At 36.0% G+C, this 20,222-nt stretch overlaps 1 protein-coding gene across 1 annotated transcript in view; it reads left to right on the forward strand.

Annotated features, from left to right (window-relative positions):
- Positions 1 to 463: 463 nt before the first annotated feature.
- The window catches only part of LOC128663759 (complement C3), a 285,067-nt gene continuing 265,308 nt past the window's right edge, over positions 464 to 20,222 (forward strand). The window contains exon 1 of the mRNA XM_053718244.1: positions 464 to 541. Coding sequence (XP_053574219.1) covers positions 477 to 541 — 65 coding nt within the window. The 5' untranslated portion in view covers positions 464 to 476. The remainder of the gene's footprint in view (positions 542 to 20,222) is intronic.

Genomic DNA, 20,222 nt, shown 5'->3' on the forward strand with positions numbered 1-20,222 from the left:
AATGGGCTAAAATATAACGTGTAATATCTCAGAAAACAAACCAGCAAAAACAAATAGTATATATGTATTCAAGATTTAATTACATGGGGTTCCAACTTCCAACTTCACATAGCTGATGTGTTTGTTATTTGGAGTAGTAATAAAACTAAAATTTAATAACAAAAACCACTGTCCTGTCTAAACTCTTCCTTTGGTCCTATAACTTCTACTGTGCCCTATAAAACAGGACCCTGTAATTCTGCATAATTTAATTATATAACTCTACTTCTGTGCATTTTTTAACACAATGTTTATCAAGCAGAATTCATTTCACCTGTGTGTGTATCGGTATGAACAGTTGCACAAGTCTGTACTTTCCCCCCATTGCTGATTTTGGCTTCACTCCCAGTTACTGATTAATGGAATTGTTTGCTGAAGGCTTACATCCCATATAAATAGTCATGTCCATCAGGTTCTGGACAACATCCCTAAGCATCATGAGGTTCAGACCTCTCTGTCTTACCCTGTTCATCCTGATCTCTGGCTCCTACGCACAACCACCGTAAGTAACAATTTCTGAATTAGACAAATAATTATCATGAGTATTTATATATTAATCGCCTGCATATTCTTATCTGCTAAGACAACATAAAAATATACCATTTTAAAACACAATTAGACTGTAAAGAGGAAATATGAATAATAACTAATTATACTACCACAGTGTCTGCTATTTCTGATCATTGCTGAACTTTGATGATTTTGAGATTGCAATATAAACTGTTAAATTATCTGTAGCGGGGGGAAATATTTGTAATATACTTTTAAAATTTTGTTCATTTTCCATATAATTTATTTCTGAAAATTGTGGGTTTACCAATTACTGTTGTAAGCACAGACTTAATACTGCTATATTTAACACAGCCATTGTTTGCACATAGATCATTTGATTTTCCAATTTACTTCTATTATCTAATTTACTTCATTCTCGTGGTATACTTTGTTGAAGGAGCAGTAATGTACTACTGGGAGCTAGCTTAAAACCAATGGCAAGAGGTATATATGTGCAGTCACCAATCAGCAGCTTCTGAGCCTACCTAGGTAGTCATTTCAACAAAGGATACAAATGGAACGCAAATTAGATAATAGAAATAAATTAAGTTATTTCAAATTGCATGCTCTATCTGAATCATGAAATAAAAAAAAATGTGTTTCATGTCCATTCTATCATATTTTGATTTATTTTATGGTTATTTCTATCTCTCTTTTTAATGATTCCATTTTAATTGTTTTCTTTTTTCCATTGATAAAAATATCACAGATTACATATTCCTAATAATTTGCCATGTTTTTTTAAATGTGGAGTCTGTTTAAATCTCCTGCTATATGACTAACGTTTTAACTCCCCACATTCATTTAAATTTGAAAGCCCACCTGTGGCTGGAATGTTAATGGGTTTTTTCCTGGTCTTTGTTTTTTACTAGGATGATACTTTTTTCCCCAGGCCAGTCTGTCCTAAAGGGGATTGTAAATAATTGCATTAGACATTTATTGTATGTAAATGCTTAAAGGGGCAGTCTACACCTTAGTCATCTTAAAGTCTTACTTGATTGAGTTGCAAATAGCCTCCTGTACCCTTTCTATATCATGAAGCAGTAATAGTAAAAAAGTTATTTTAAAATTAATATTGTTTCTGGTCATTATGAAATGGCTGCCAAACTCTGACCACTGATGACATCACGATCTGGGCTGTATCTATACACACTGCTGAACAGTCTATTGAATCCAATTAGTGAGTCTTTTGCAACTAGCAAAGCCTTTAAAGGGACATCAAACACTTGAGATGATAATATAAAATGCAAAAATTTATATAAAAAATACTCTGCAATATACTTTCATTATTTATTTTGTCCCCTTTTCCTGTCATTCTATTCTGAAAATGTGAGATTTTCAGTTTCTGTTAGATACGGAAGTGCAGAGCACTGTTATATTCCACACAACCATTGGCTGCACACTCTAGTGACCAATGTATAACTGTCCCTAATTGGCCACAGCAGAGAAGATAAGCTAAGTTACAACATGGTAGTTCTCACTGTTTTATAGACACTAAACCTTTTAACTTATTTTGTCAATGTTTGAACAGCTAATGAAACTTTAAATATATATATATGTTATTCTAAGACCAATCTTTTCTATGAATGCATCACTCTGTCTAGCATTTATTTAGTGTTTACTTTCCCTTTAATGCAGCCCAGATTGTGATGTCATCAGTAGGCAGAGCGTGGCAGCCATTTCAAAGTGACCAGAAACAATATTAATTTTAAAATAACTTTTTTACTGTTACTGCAGAATGAGATAGAAAAGGTGCAGACTGTGTTCTTAAACGAATGTGAGAATTACATGTCTGTGATTCAGATAGAACATAGACTTTTGTATTTACTTCTTTTATCAATTTTACTCCATACTCGTGGTATCATTTGTTAAAGGTAGGTTCAGGAGAAGTTGGTGCTAGTGGTTATACATTAGGGATGGGTGAATGTTTCTAAAAAATCAAAATTTAAAATGAATTTTGATACATTCGTTCGTTCGAATCGAATTTCGAATATTTATATAACATTCTAACATTCTATTTTCGAATTTTCGTTTTCGAATTTCTCAATAAAATTAGAAAATATTCGTTTGAATAATAGAATGTTTAGCTATCTAGTCATTCAATTTCGAAATGTCATATTCAAATTCAAATGTGATATTCGATTCGAATGTGAGATTCAAATTCGAAATAGTATTTCTAGTCTGATACTGTGTTTTAGAAATGTAATATTCAAATTTAAATGTGATATTCGATTTGAATGTGACATTCGAATTCGAAATAGTGTTTCTAGTCTACAATTGTTTTATAAATGTAATATTTGAATTCGAAAGTGACGTTCGAATTCGAAAGTGACATTCGAAAACTGTAAATAACATTCGAAAATCGAATTTTTATGAATATTCGTTCTTATCAACATTCTATTATGTAAATCGAATTTCTACAATAACATTCGCTCTAACATTCGAATTTGAATGTAAACACATTCGCCCATCCCTATTATACACATATGGCTTTTCTAAATGGCTCAGTCACCAGATGTATTCAGCTAGCTGTCAGTTGTGCATTGATGCTCCTAAGCTGGCTTTAACTATGCATTTAATTCATGCAAAGCCTTTTTCTTTCTTTTCCCTTTGAACTGACAGCTGGTATAGCCAAACAGGTGCCATACTGGCAACCTCACAAGCTACACCGAGTATACACCTTTTGCCCTGAATACAGTGTAGGATCCAAGGCTGTATAGCCTGTAGAGCAGGCAATATGGCAGCTGACTTGCCACACTGCATGCCACGTCAAAAGTTAAAAAAAATCCTCTTGCTGTTGAGGATAGTAGCATACTTGGGGTGGGTGGGGGTAAAAACATAGCTTTTAAAGAGTCATAAAACAGTGTTGCACACCTAGGGTTTCTAGAGTCACATGACATTGAGAGTAAGAGTGAAAGTATCCCAAATTTCACATGGTATATTGTTTGAACATTTTCTAGTCACACAAAATAAATCAATATTTACTCACATTATTGCTGTGTTTATACCAATACATTACATAAGCAGAGTTCTGTCAGATAAGAAAGGTACCGTGAAATAATTCAGGAGTGTCACGTGACCTTAGAAATGTGTCTACTTAAAAGTTGAGAACGCTCCCTATAAACCTAATGACTTATTTTGTAATGACCAGGAAGTAAAATGTTTTGAGAAATGCTTTTATTTCATGCTTCTAAAACTATGACCAACATTTATTTCCTCCTTCAATGTTTGTGGCTTGCTAACTACTATCAGTTATAGAAATCATGTCTACAAGCAGATTATTTCAGTTTCTGAACTTAATCATAAGTGACAAAGTCAACAAGCAGTACTAAATAAGAAATTATTTTTATTTTACTTATCAAAGAAAGGCATTGTACCTCAGGTCATTTTACTTTTAGCACAACCATATATTTTCATACTTTGTCAAAGTTATTTTACTTATTTATTTTTAGCACAGCAGTATATCTGTGTCTTTGGCTATTATAGATGTAAAGGTGTTTTTCCAAGCCCCCAACACACTCTCTCTCTCTCTCTCTCTCTCTCTCTCACTCTCACTCTCACTCTCACACTCTCACTCTCTCTCACACTCTCTCTCTCTCTCTCTCTCTCACTTACTCACTCACTCTCACACTCTCTCTCTCACACTCTCTCTCTCTCTCTCACTCTCTCTCTCACTCTCTCACTCTCTCTCACGCTCCAGTGCATTTTTATTTATTTTTAATGTTGGATTTATACAGCCAATCATAGAGGCTGTACATCTCTGAAGAACTTCAAGCCAATGCATTCTTCCACCTGTTTGTTGCTATAAGAGACTGAAGAAAATGGATTGGAATTTGGAAGTGAGTGTATATTGTATTTCATTGACTGCCACATAAGTTCAAAAACTAATATAAAATAATGCTTGACAAAGCCTAGAAGCTACGGAGTCATTTTTAAATTCTAGTTCCTAAATGTTATTTTACATGCATCCCATTAACCACAATGATTTGGTGGTTCCTAAAAAAAAATGTACGGTTGGCTCTAGGGATGGGCGAATGTGTTTATATCCGAATTCAAATGTTATTGTTGAAATTCGATTTTCATTAAATTCTATAATCGAATGCTATTTACAGTTTTCGAATGTCACCTTTGAATTCAAATGTTTATAATTAGAACGAATGTTCACTTTTGAAATTTCGAATGTAACATTCAATTTAACAAATACTATTCAAAAGTTCAAAGGTTATGTGGTAGGGAATTTAGTAAATTGATACTTAATAGATACAAACGTATCAATTTGAATATTTCTATTTAGAATATTACATCATTCAAATATTACATTTATTACATTTGTTTCCCTGAATATTCGTCTGCTGCACTATTCGGTATTGGTTTCATTTGAAACAAAATGAATACTGAATATTTGTGGAACTTTTAAATTTGTTTTCGTTATACTTCATCAAAACAAAACAAATATCGTTTTTTTACAAACTAGCATTCGTATTGAAACTAATGCACATGCCTAGTATATATAAATATACAGGTAGCCCTCAGTTTACGCCGGGGTTAGGTTCCAGAAGGAATGGTTGTAAATCGAAACCGTTGTAAATTGAAACCCAGTTTATAATGTAAGTCAATTGGAAGTGAGAGAGTTAGGTTCCAGGCCCCTCTCAAAATTGGCATAAGTAACACCTAATACATTATTTTTAAAGCTTTGAAATGAAGACTTTAAATGCTAAACAGCATTATAAACCTAATAAAATAATCACACAACACAGAATATATAATTAAACTAAGTTAAATGAACAAAAACATTTGCTAAACAGCATTATAAACCTAACAAGCATAGGGCTATCCTACGAACTAGATAAGTTTATACTGTTAGGTAAGGTGGGGCAGACTTGCTGGGCCTATGGCTCTTATCTGCCGTCAATATCTATGTTTCTATGTTTCTAACAAAATAATCACACAACACAGACTTCACTTGCATTTTTCTGCAAACAGTTCTTTCTATGCATTTCAATTTGGACTGATTTATAGACAGGAAGATCTTGTTCCTTTGAAATCTGCTCAATAGCTCAGGTCTGGTAAAACTGATTAATTTCAACTTGCTTGGCTTTGCTGCAACTCAAGCGGACAGCTCCACCTACTGGCTATTTTAATAAATGCACTGCTTCTCAATGCTTTTCAATAGCAGTCACATGACTGGAAAAAAAGGTTGTTATTCTGAAACGGTGTAAATTGAACCGTTGTAAAACGAGGGCCACCTGTATATTTCATTTTCTATTTAGCTAATAAATGGATATTCGAACGGAATACATGTCTACTTGTTTAAATACATAATACATTAATATTATTATTATTATTATTATTATTAATAATAAAGGGACATCAAACTGCTGGGTACAACTACAGTAGCGTTGCTTCTTCTCACCATACTAGTGTTTTTTCTTCTGTACCTGCAACTATCTTTAAAGCTGTACTCTTATTTTAACCCATTGCAGAAGCATAATAATAATAATAATAGTAATAATAATAACAATAATTGATAATAAAAGTAAATTGGATAGATGTTTCAAATGTTATGCTCTATCTGAATCATGAAAGATTAATGGGAGATAAGATATCAGGGCTACCCCAATGTTTCTAGCTCGCCGGAAACAGGAGTTAGGAAGCAGTGGTCTTAAGACCGCTGCTCCTTAACTCATCCGCCACCTCTGAGATGGCGAACTGCAATTATCCCGATCAGATACGATCGGAATGATTGACACCCCCTGCTAGCGGCCGATTGACCGTGAATGTGCAGGGGCGGCATTGCACAAGCATTTCACAAGAACTGCTTGTGCAATGATAAATGCAGACAGCGTATGCTGTCGGCATTTAGCGATGTCGGGCAGACATGATTCATTACAGTGGGTCATGTCTGTCTGACATTTAATAAATCTACCCCTTTATATGGGAATTAGTTTATAATTAGTTAGCAAGGGTCCTTTTGTTCCTAGAAATAAGAGGGGAATACAATAAAATAAAAAATTGTTAAGCTTATTACTCATTGCAAACTTCTTCTAAGATAGCAAGATATACTATCGTGCAGCTTAGAATTTATGTTCAAAGTCCTATTAAATGTAAAACCTGAAATAAGACTTTATTAATAGCATTTTTGAGAGTATATATATATATATATAGATAGATAGATAGATAGATAGATAGATAGATATCTACTTCTGGAACAGGAAGTTAGTTTTGGATTTCATTTTTAGGCTTGATAAATAGGCTTTTGTCATTAAAGAGTTATGTTGCAGGTAAAGAGAACTGGATAGTTGAGTAAGTAATTTAATATTTATCTTAGCAGATCATTTTTCACTGAGATATAGATAAGTTGTATATCCATTAAAATTAGCTGAGAGTAGAATATATCTTTCAGATGTTAAAAAAATAAAGGACAAAGAGTCATGTATAACTATGATAAACACATCTAGTCTGTCTTTAGCGGACTTGTGTCACCTAAAAGTGGTTTGCATGGTATGGGATCTGAGAAAAAGAAGGGATGGTTGGAGTTGAGATGTGCCCTGGCTGTGACACATGACATCCTGTTGGAAAGGTTTAGCAGTGAAAGGGGGGCGGGGGGGGGAGGTAGTGTGACACCCAATGGTCCCTGTGATCCTCCCCATTTAAACTTTGTTGAGTTACAATGTCATCGCCCCATGGTAAGTCTTCATATGTAGGAGCAGTCATGCTGGTCATTTTAAGGTCATAGTGAGCACTGCTCCAATGAGGGGGAATCTTGAAGCTGGTACCAGCAGCAGAAGGGTGAAAAAATGCATGCCCTATTAGGCTGCATGGTCTCCTCCTCTTTTACTACAGAAAACAGCATGTAGGCTGCAACCATGTGGCTGTGTGCAGGTAATAAACATTAAAAACACAAAATCATAAAACATTTGGATCTATTCATGCTTCAAATTTGCACCCCACCATTAAAAGCCAAGCTTGTGGCTGAGTGTGGTGTACTTACCACACCTGTCTAGATCCTGCCCTGAAAGGCTTAATTAATAGTCCCAGGTCCACTCTGCAAAGACCTGCTATGGCCAATCCTCAAACAGGCCTGGCTGTGTTGGTGTATGTATCAAAAAGACACTGGAAGCTTTTAAAGAAAACTGCATTAGGCTTTACTTGTACAGATGCATCAGCAATATATGGAACATACCAAAGGACTTGTAAAACGATAGTCTGCACACACAGAGGAGGAAAAACACAATAGAGATTAAAGAACAACTTCCTTCCTGTATAAAAGAAGGAACAAGATCACAGACATAAACAATCAGTAATCTAAACTGAACAGCGCCATCTACAGCATCAATGTTGTTCATACATTTGGTATAGTACATGCTGTTGTATTTCCCAACACCCCTTCTCAACGGCATGTACATAATTACACTACGTTCAGTTTCTTTTGAAGAAAACAATGCCGTTCCTTTGGCAACGGCTTTGTGAGTGCGTCTGCAGTCATCTCTTCTGATGGGCAGTATTGAATGTCAATAATACCTTGTTCTTGCATGTCCCTGGGTAAATGATATTTTACATCAATGTGCTTGGTTCGAGGATTCACTCTTTCTGATTGTGTCAACTTTATACACCCTTGGTTGTCTTCAAGAATTGGTATGGGTTTAGACACATCCAGTCCCATGTCTTGAAAAAGTTGACAAAACCAAATTGCTTCTTGACATGCATGTGCTGCTGCTATATATTCTGCTTCCGTTGAAGAGAGTGCAACAGTCGCTTGTTTTCGACTGGACCAACTTATTGTTCCTTCTCCATACTGGAAGATGTAACCACTTGTAGATTTGTGGTCAGTGGTATCTCCGGCCCAATCAGCATCAACATATCCAATTAGTTTTGGGTTTGATGTTGCTGGCAGTCGCAGCTTCATCCGAATTGTTCCTTTTAGGTACTGTATCACCCTCTTTACTGCATTCCAGTCGCGTTGACATGGTGTCCCAACTTTTCTACAGAGTATACCTATTGCTGCGGCAATGTCTGGTCTTGTCACAGTGGCAATGTATAGCAATTTTCCAATTGCCCTGCGGTAATTGTCATTATTGGGTAACAAGTTTTCTATTCCGTTGTTTTTCAGGTAATCTGGTTCCATAGGTGTTTTCACCTCTTTTGCATCTTGCATGTGAAATTGCTCTAATATTTCTGTAATTTTCTGACTTTGGTTAAGAAGATAGCTTCCATCCTCTTCCCTTTCTATTTGGATTCCTAAATAATGAGTGATGTTCCCTAGTTCTTTAATCTCAAAGTTCTGTTTCAATATATGAACTATTTGGTCACAGTCCCCTTCTTGTTCAAAACAAGTTATGATGTCATCAACATAAATTAGGATGTATATCCATTTGTTTTCTTGATGCCTTGAATATAGACATGGATCTGCTTTGCTTCTTGAGAATCCTTGTTTCATGAGTACTTCATTCACTTTTTCATTCCACATTCTCGCAGCTTGCTTTAGTCCATAGATGCTCTTTTGAAGTTTGCATACAAGGTTCTGTTCCCTCTCAAATCCAGGTGGCTGTTCCATGTAGAGATCCTCCTTGATGTCTCCATATAGGAAAGCAGTTATGACGTCCAGGTGCCTCACTTGCATTCCCTTTCCGGCTGCAATGCTAAGGAGCGCTCTGATGGTGGAGTGTTTTACAACTGGAGCAAAAGTTTTATCATAATCTTCTCCAAATTTCTGTGAGTATCCCTTTGCAACTAATCTTGCCTTGTATCTGTGGATATTTCCTTCTGCATCGTATTTTACTTTAAAAGTCCATTTGCTTCCTGTAGCTTTGCGACCGGGGGGGAGCTTAGAGAGTGTCCAGGTTTTATTTTCCTGAAGTGATTTTATTTCTTCTTCGGCTGCTTTTCTCCATTGGTTGGCTTCCCTTTTTGGCAATTTTTCTATATCTTCCCAGGATGTTGGTTTGAGTGTTTCATGTGTCTTAGCGATGTATGACAGCTTGCGTGGTGGTATACCTTTAGTCACCCGAGTCGATTTTCTGATTTCTGGTTGTTCAGTGGGTTCTATTGGTTTGTGAGTAGCTGTTTTTTCTATTGTGAGCTCCACTTCTTGCTCTGTCTCCTGTACAGCTTCACTTTGGTCAGCATCTCTTGCTGATTCAGTGGAGAGGTTCTCTTCATGGCTTTCAAGGGACATTTTTTCTGATGTTTGACTTTCATCAAAATAAACACTGCGGCTTATTGTGATCTTGTTGGTCTTTGGATGAAGAATTCTATAGCCTTTACTTTGTTCACTGTAGCCCATAAGAATGCCTTCTATGGCTGTGTTCTCTAATTTGGAGCGTTTCTCACTTGGAACATGGGCATATGCTTTACATCCAAACACTCTAATATGTCCCATACTAGGTTTTGATCCATTCCACATTTCATATGGGGTGCTCTCAATAGTTTTTGATGGTAGCCTGTTCTGTAAGTATGTTGCAGTCATTATTGCTTCACCCCAGTACTGGTTAGGTAAATTGGCATCTGAAAGCATGCATCTTGCCATTTCTATGAGGGTGCGATTTTTCCTTTCTGCAACACCATTTTGCTCAAGAGTGTATGGTACAGTTGTTTGGTGTATAATGCCTTGTCTCTTTATGTATGACTCCACTTCCTTACTCATATATTCCCCTCCGTTGTCGGTACGTAATGTTCCTGGTTTCCGTTGAAATTTATTGCTGAATGTAGCTATAAATTCTTGAAGTTTCTCTGATGTCTCACTTTTGTGCTTCATCAGATATGTTGTTGTGTACCTGGAATAATCGTCAATGAAAGTCAGTAAATATCTGTTCCCGCCGGGTGTGGGGGTTTTCATTGGTCCACACACATCACTGTGTATGAGTTCCATGGGGTGAGTGGTTTTTCTTTGACTGGCTTGTGGAAGTGGGGTACGTGTGGCCTTTGCTTTGATACAACATGTGCACTTCATGAGCATGTCACAAGGCAAATTTATCATGTCTTCTGATAAACCTTCCTTTGCAAGTTCCTTTATGGCCTCTCGGTTTCGATGTCCTAATCGCCTGTGCCACAGGTGGATACATTTGTTGTGTGAATTATGAATGGCTGTTTTGGCTTGCTTCCTTTCAGTGATAAGTTTGTACAGGTGTTCGTTCAATCTTCCTTTTGCTAGGATTTGTTTCCTGTTTCGAATTGTGCATTCATTGCCTTGGAACTGAACTGTGAGTCCATTGTTAGCAAGAGTTTTCACTGATAGGAGGCTTCCTTCTAAACTTGGGACGTACAGAACATTCTTTACTAGAATGCTTTGCTTACCTCCTGATGGTGTGATGCAAGTCAGGAACCCTTGACCATTACCTTCAGCTGTAATACTTTTCCCATTTGCTAGGAAGACTTTATGTTTAGTATTGAAATCAATTTCTGTGAAGAATGTCTCATCACTTGTCATGTGACTAGTTGCCCCTGAGTCAATGCACCATCCATGTGGTGTACTATTCTGAGTCACTTTAAAACTGCCGCTCCATGATGCAGCTGCAGTTTGCTTTGTGGCTGCCTTAGCTCTTTCTCTTGTAGGTGGTTCTAACCTTCGCTGTTCAGCTTTCCAGATTGAGCAGTTCTTTTTCAGGTGACTGACCTTTTTGCAGCGAAAACACACTCTGGTTTCTCTGTTTAGTTTTGTGCCTTCTTGCGCCTTCAGAGCTACCTCTGATCTCTCATTTTCTTCACTATGCATGTTTTCCTTTCTTCTATTATATTCATCAATTAGTTTTCCCTTAGCATATTCTAGTGTTAGTTCTTGTTCAGGTCTGGTTTCTAGAGCGTTGATAAGGGCACTATATGACTCTGGAAGGCTGCATAGTAACAACGCTACAATATGATTGTCTTTAATTTCTTCTCCAATTGCACATAGCTGTTCCACAATCTCTAGCATAGCATTCACGTGTTCACACATTTCCTGGCCTTTTTCCAGCCTCATCTTATATAGTTTGCGCGGCAAATATAGTTTACTATTTAAGTTTGAACGTTCATGCAGTTTTTGTAGTGCAGTCCACATACCTTTAGCTGTGTTTTCTTTTCTTACATGAATGAGTTGATCTTCCTCCACTAACAGGCTTATAACTGCTTTTGCCTGCCTGTTTTTCTTGTCCCATTCCCCTGGATTATCAGTGGGTCTGTTTGTATCCAGCACCTCCCATAAATCCTCTTTGGATAACAGCATTTCAAGCTTAAACTTCCACAGCTGGTAGTTGGTATTGTTTAGCTTTGCTATTGCATATTTCACATCTGAACCACTTGCCATCTTTCAGTAATTTGGATGCAGCTCTTGTTTCCTCACACAGTATTTGCTTGGATCATAGATGCAACATTTACTGACTTGTAGTTTTTTTTTTCAGTGTCTGGGCCCATAACCTGTTGGTGTATGTATCAAAAAGACACTGGAAGCTTTTAAAGAAAACTGCATTAGGCTTTACTTGTACAGATGCATCAGCAATATATGGAACATACCAAAGGACTTGTAAAACGATAGTCTGCACACACAGAGGAGGAAAAACACAATAGAGATTAAAGAACAACTTCCTTCCTGTATAAAAGAATGAACAAGATCACAGACATAAACAATCAGTAATCTAAACTGAACAGCGCCATCTACAGCATCAATGTTGTTCATACATGTGGTATAGTACATGCTGTTGTATTTCCCAACAGGCTGGGTATTTGTTTGTCCCAAATGATTGATTTAAAAATGCAATTCAGTACAGATTCTGCCCTCTGCACCACACCACTGACATGACAACACATGATAAAGTTCTAATAATATAAATTGTATTAGGCTTTTATATTGGATAACATAACAGCCAATCCCTGTCTTTCTTATAATATGATACACTGCATATGTGATATTGAACATTCATTTTTTTTTCTGCCTTTGTGGGACATTGTAGACAAAATTAAAATGCACATTAGTGCATTTTTAATATGCAAAGAAATATATTTGTAATGCGCATGCATTAGCAAAAGTAGTTTGAGTAACAGTTCTCTGAGCATGCATGATGTTTGAAAGCAGTATCTCAAGGTCTACAGCCATGTCCACAGCAAGTATTCTCACACAGGGCCCAATTATTAAACATCTGCTGCAACAAATGTGAAAAACCACACAAAAACTCTCAGTGCTGCCCTCTGGGAATTTCCTTAAAGGGACAGTCTACACCAGAATTTTTTTGTTTAAAAAGATAGATAATCCCTTTATTATCCATTACCCAGTTTTGCATAACCAACACAGTTATATTAATATACTTTTTACCTTTGTGATTACCTTACCTTAGCCTCCGCAGACTGCCTCCTTATTTCAGTTTGTTTGACAGTCTTGCATTTTAGCCAATCAGTGCTGACCCCTGGCATTTAAGGCGCCAATAAATTAGCATATGAGCCTACATAGGTTTAGCTTTCAACTAAGAATACCAAGAAAACAAAGCAAATTTGATGATAAAAGTAAATTGGAAAGTTGTTTAAAATTACATGCCCTATCTGAATTGTGAAAGTTTATTTTTGGCTAGACTGTCCCTTTAAAAAGCAGTTGTCCCTGCAAGTTTGAAAAGGTCTCTAATGGAAAATAATGGAGCTTGCTGGAAAGGGAAACTCGTTTCCAGTGAGGTGCTATAGTTTGGAAACTGGTGGTAAAAACATTTCTCTTCATTAAAGTCTATAAAGATTTTTTCTGTTACCGCCAGTTTTCCAAATTTACTACCTCGATAGAAACTAGGCCCTAATTTGATAAATTGGAACATTTTTGAAAATGTTTTACTTTGCTGTGCTTTTAAAGGACTAATATACGCTTGGCATCCCAATATAGTGATACACTTTAATATGTGAAGTAATGTTTATTTGGCATGATAACATATATTTCATAATATCTATAGTAAAAGAAAATGTTATATTATAATTCAGACAGAGCATACCATTTTTAAAAAGTTTCCAATTTACTTCTTTTATCAAATTTGCTTTGTTCCCATGATATTCTATGTTGAAGAGCTACCTAGGTAGACATCTGGAGGACTAAATGACAGGAAATAGTGCTGCAATCTAGTACTCTTGCAAATGGATAACATTCTTACAAAACTGCTGCCATAGTGTGCTCCAGAAATGGGCCGGCTCCTAATCATATGTCCCTACTTTTCAATAAAAGATACCAAGAGAATGAAGAAAAATATTATAAAATAAGTAAATCATAAAGTTATTTAAAGTTGATCTGAATCATGAAAGAAACATTTTAGGTTCCATGTCCCTTTACAGCCTTTTTTTTTCTAACACCTGAAATCTCATATGTTTGAGCCCTTATAACTATTTTATGCAATGTTTTATTTTAAAATAATAATTCTCAGACTGTTATTATGAGTTTAAGTTTATTGTTAAATGTATATTTGGTGTGTTTTGTGCAACTTTTTTGTCTCACGTAACATTTAACCAGAGCTCTGAAGTTGTACTAACTTGACGCAGTTAAATTTGATTGCGCTCAAGCAAATGCGTTTACTTTCAACTTGTGATACACATACTATTTTAGTGATGCGCAAAAATCCTAATAATATCCCTTATTGCTTGCGTACTACAGTAAGTGCACCGCTCGTAATCTAGTCTCCAGTGAATATCTAATACTCCATATTATTCTGCACAAATATGCACTTCTTGATAGTTTCAATATCAATTTAACAGTTTTAATGTCCCCTATTCTAATATTTAAGTTCCAGCTATTAACTTTTTTGGATTTGTTTACATACATCTGTACATTTATATAGTGATTTGTCACATGCAGTACAGAAATGTTTTGTATTTAATTCATTTTAAAAACAGTATATTTTTTTGTGTTTCCACATTGTGAACCATTATTTTAAAAGAAGGCTAAGGAACAGCAATGAAGTCCTGGGAGGTAGCTGAACACATCAGGGTAGTCAATGACAAGAGGCATATATGTGGAGCCACCAATCAGCCGCTATTTAGGTTTACTCTGCAACAAAGGATACCAAGAGAAAAAAGTAAATTCTTAAAGGGACATAGAATCCAAATTTTTTTTTTTTTATGATTTAGAAAGAGCATTAAATTTTAAACAACTTTCCAAATTATTTTTATTATCTAATTGTATTCATTCTCTTGATATCCTTTGTTGAAAAGCATATCTAAATACACCCAGTAGCTGCTGATTGGTGGCTGCTCATAGATGCCTAGGGGCCGAGTTATCAAGCTGTCAATACAGCTGTTTCCGCGCGAGCCTTCAGGCTCGCCGGAAACAAAAGTTAAGACTGCTGTTTCTTAACTCATCCGCCACCTATACAATACGATCTGGTTGATTGATACCCCCTGCTAGCGGCTGATTGGCCGCGAATGTGCAGGGGGCGGCATTGCACAAGCATTCCACACAAAATGCTTGTGCAATGATAAATGCTGACAGCGCACATTGATAAATCGCCCCCCCCTAGTGTGATTAGCTCACCCATGTGCATTGCTATTTCTTCAACAAAGAATATTAAATAATGAAGCAAATTAGACAATAGAAATAAATAGGAATGTTGATAAAAATTGTATTCTCCACCTGAATCATGAAAGAAAAATGTTGGGTTTCATGTCCCTTTAACTTTCAAATTGAAATCATGACCACTTGGTCTAGTAAAAAGCTTTTTTTTTTCTTTTCTTTTTGTTTTCATAAATATTATTATAAAAATGCTTTTAGTCTCAGCTTTATTAAATTACTACTAGAATTTTCTATTACATCATATATATTCTTTAAGCTTTAACTAAAAATAAAACTAAATGGATTCCCTATACTCTACTTATGGCCAAATTACGAGTGGAGCGCAATGTTTGCGCCTGAGAAATAGAGTATTTGTTGTGGGTGTTTGCAATGGTCGAGCTTACTGCTGGTACTACGAGTTGAAAGTAAAATATGGTCGCTTGAGCACAATCGTGATTTACGCTAGAATGATTACATCAACTTCAGAGCTCTGGTTAACTGTTTGTGAAACTAAAAGGTTGCACAAAATACATCAAAAATACATTACAAATTACAAAGTATAGTTACACTCATAATAACTCATAATAGCACCATCTAATAAAATTTATTAAAGAATATTGCACACAAAAGTAATAAAGGATCAAGGATATGAGATCTCATGTGTTAGAGGAAAAAAAAAGGCAGGCAAAAGGCTTTAACATAGACATTCATACATATACGTCTATAAAAATGTGTATGTAATATTTGTATATTTATATGTTTATATATGTGTACATATACTGTATATTTATATATATATATATATATATATATGTATTTACAGACATATATACACATATAAACACATAAATACATTGATATCTATCTATCTATCTATCTATCTATCTATCTATCTATATATATATATATATATATATATATATATATATATATATATATATATATATATATAGGTATACAAGGAAAACTCTTCTCTCTTTTTCATATGTTTTTCAACATTTTATTTCCAACATTTCGGCCCCAACCTGGGCCTCTGTCAAGGTTGGGGCCAAAACGTTGGAAATATACCTATATCCATTTGTGACTCAGGCTCTAAGAAGCTATGTTAGAGTGCTAACCTTGTATGGAAATATATATATATATATATATATACTGTATATATAGGTGCATTGGAGCCTTTTGTAGTTAAATAGATGAAAACATGTTAAAACATATTTATGAAATGTACATTTTTTATAAAAAAGTGTTATAGTGTATATTTACTGTAAATATTTCACATTCCAATGTTCTGCACATAGGGGAATATGTTCTGTGTATTTCTAATGTTTCGCCCCTCCCCTTGTGCGCTTGCACAGGGCTTCGTCAGATACCACTTGTATTGACACACCTTCCTTAAATAGCGTGTCCTTTGGTCTGATACAACCAACTTAATTAAAGGCAAACATACATTGTTGAAACTATAACACAAAGTTGCAAATGAATCATGTCTATTGCCTATTTTTTAACATGGCCTTCAAATTAGACTAGATTAAACCTTTAAAATAATTCACAGACTACTTATTAACGAGAATTGATAAACCGGAGATATATTTATATACAATACAGGTTAAATTTAAATTCTCTTTTGATAGATTGCTTCCAGATTTTATACTATCATTATGTTATTAAAATAAGAAAATAAAGAGATAGAAGACCTTTTAGAAGGCTTAGACAACGTGTTTAAAGAAAGCTTGCATATTCATTTCTTTCATTTAACCCTCCAGGTGTTAATGTATTTAAAATATACATCCACTTTGCTTCCTTCTGGAGTAACACCCTGTCAATATTTCCTCCTCTCCTTCTACTATTAATATGTTCTATGCCAATCACTGATAGATCATCAATGCTTGATCCATGTTTCTCAAGAAAATGTCTTCCTATGGGGCTATCAATGTTCCCATTTTTTTATATAATTCCTGTGCTCCCTAATTCTCTCTTTTTTATCTCTCTTGTGGGGGCACGAGCAGTAAAGGAGATAGATCACCCCTGTTCTATTGCAAGTAATCCATTGTTTGATTTTAAACACATGATTTACATCTGTAAAAAATGTTTTTGTTTTCTTCAGACTACTGCAATACACACATTTCCCACAGGGGTGGCTTCCCACTCTGGGCTTTGCAGGAGTTCCCTTCTTATACTCACTATGGACTAAACTATCTGTTAGGCTTAACGCCCTTTTTGTACTCAGCAATGGATAGTCTGGAATGATTCCATCAAGGGAAATATCTGCCTGAAGAATATGCCAATTTTTCTTAAGGATAGTTCTGATCTTACCCCAGTGACTATTAAACTTAGTAATAATCCTGACCGGACTATCAACTACCTTTTGTTTCTCTTTAAATAGAAGATCCTGCCTAGATGTAATGTCCCTTTAAGACATTCCACTTGCACCTTTTCACCTGCCTATAAAACCTCACTTCCTGAGATCTACTTTGCTTGATTATTTTGTTTGTTCTGATTGGAATACTTCACAGAAATCAAGTCACTCCTGCTATCATCTCAAACTGAGTGATATTGAACTTTTGCTTATTTGAATTTAACCCTCAAAAAGGAACTTTCTAACTAATTGCTGCTTTCTACTAAAGACACTTAATCTGCACAGCCATCTGAATCAATTTCATAGATTGCCTGTCAGTCTCTCTCCTAAAGTGCAGCTCCACCACAGTATTACAGAGGATTTTCTCACATCTCCAGCTGCAGCTGATTCATTCACCTGCTTCGCTAGGACTTCAACTCACCTTCCTTCCGGAAGCTACAGAACAATCTCTCAGCCTGACCAGTACTGCAACTAGCCACTCAGCTCTCAGGAAGAACTCCAGTCTCACTCCGCCATTACAGAGTTCCATGCTGCAAGGGAAAGCCAAGCACAGGCTACCGCAAGTATAACTCTGCTAATCAGATTCTCTCAAGTTGTTTCTAGTTCATATTATCAACCGTACTTACTCAGTCTTTATATTAACAATTGATCTTATGCTAAAGAACTCTATTTTTGATCTAGCTATCCATATTTGCCTCTGTGAATTTATCAGACTTGCACACTTGTTTGTCTGAATAGAATCATATTTGTCTAGCAGCATTTTCTGTGAGTTCACTCTTAGCAAAACGCTTGAAGCATATTGCCAGGTTATAATTTGTATCTCTTGGCGTTTGCAACTAGCAACACACTACAATTCTAAAAGATACAATTTATCTAACATAATAATCAAGCCTTAAATATAAATATGGACTCCCAAGCCATAAAAACAGAGTTTGAAACCTTAAACCAAAAAGTTGATTATTTGGCAAGAGCGCTCACAGACTTACAAGCTGAGAACACTGCTTTAAAAAATGTTTATAAGGAAATAATAACTCCTAGAAATCTAGACCCTCCTGAACCACACATTAACCCTCCTGCAGTCTTTTCAGGAAAGAGGTCAGATTTCAGAGACTTCAAAAATTCTTGTTTGCTGCTTTTTTCTATGAAACCCTGCACTTATCATACAGAAAAAATAAAGGTGTGTACTGTTATTTCATACTTAACAGGGGAACCCAGGACCTGGGCTAACCATTTTTTTTAATCCAGTGATGAGATTTTGAATTCACTTGATGCATTTTTTTCCTTAATAGCATCACTTTATGAAGATGCCAACACACAAATAAATGCAGAAACCAAACTTAGATCTCTCAGACAGGGAAAACGTCCTGTTGAGGATTATGTCACAGAATACCAGATGTGGGCCACAGATACATTGTGGAACGACATCACATTAAGAAATCAATTCAGGCTTGGGCTCAATGACATCTTAAAAGATGAAATCTCCAGAGTAGAGATGCCTGAGACCCTAACAGGACTTATTAAGCTGGCAATCACCTTAGACCGCAGGCTAAGGGAACGCCGCACTGAGAGACTGACTTCTGACTCCTCATTTAAAAGACCAACTGCTACCTATATCGACAGAAACACACCAGTAAGTGTCCCCATGGAGATTGGCATTATCAAGGCTCCCCTCACACCAGAGGAAAAAGCAAGGAGACGCACCTCTAACCTATGTCTTTATTGCGCTAGTAAAGATCATACAGTGGGTACTTGTCCCATTCTACAATATACTAAAAAGGGTAAGCCATCCCATATCTATACTGTATCCCTGCAGAAACAGACTCATGCACTTACCGTTTTTTTATCTTTGCAGTGGGATCAACATCAGTTCAAGACTGAAGCTGTTATTGGCGCATATGGTTGTTTTATGGATGCTTCCTTTGTCAGAAAAAATAAAATACCTATAATTTCAAAGCAAAACCCTCTTTTTATTAAGGTAATAGATGGATCTTTAATCCAGAAAGGACCGGTAACACACCACACCATCCCACTATTGTTACAGACAGAAGAGGGTCATGTTGAATTTCAAAGCTTTGACATCATACCCACAGCCATTCACACAGTCATCTTAGGTTTACCCTGGTTGGTAAAACACAATCCTAGTATCAACTGGGAAAAATGTAACATACATTTCACTTCTGAGTTCTGTAAAAACACATGCTTCCCACAACAGACTATAGCTACACTATAGCTACACTACAGACTACCATACCTCCTGAGTACCAGGATTTATCTGATGTGTTCGATATCAAAGAGGCTGAGACCTTACCACCCCATAGAACTTCCGACTGTCCGATTGATTTAGTTCCAGGTTCAGCTGCCCCCTTTGGTAAAATATACCCACTATCACAACAAGAGCTACAATATCTCAGAGACTACCTAGATGAAAACCTTAGAAAAGGCTTTATAGTACCTTCTGTATCTCCCGCAGCAGCGGGTATATTTTTTGTAAAGAACAAAGATCAAACATTAAGGCCAATTATAGATTATAGAGCTCTGAATGCAGTAACCATTAAAAACCGGTATCCACTTCCACTCATCCCTGAACTCCTTGAGCGCCTTAACGGTGCGTCTATATTTACTAAATTAGACCTCAAGGGGGCGTATAATTTGATCAGGATTAAAGATGGGGATGAGTGGAAGACTGCGTTCAGAACCCGCTACGGGCTATTTGAATACAGAGTCATGCCCTTTGGCCTGTGCAATGCCCCAGGTACTTTCCAATATTTCATAAATGAAATATTTAAAGATCTCATT

The sequence above is a fragment of the Bombina bombina genome, chromosome 6 (assembly GCF_027579735.1).
Source record: "Bombina bombina isolate aBomBom1 chromosome 6, aBomBom1.pri, whole genome shotgun sequence".
In the NCBI taxonomy this organism is placed as follows: Eukaryota; Metazoa; Chordata; class Amphibia; order Anura; family Bombinatoridae; genus Bombina; species Bombina bombina.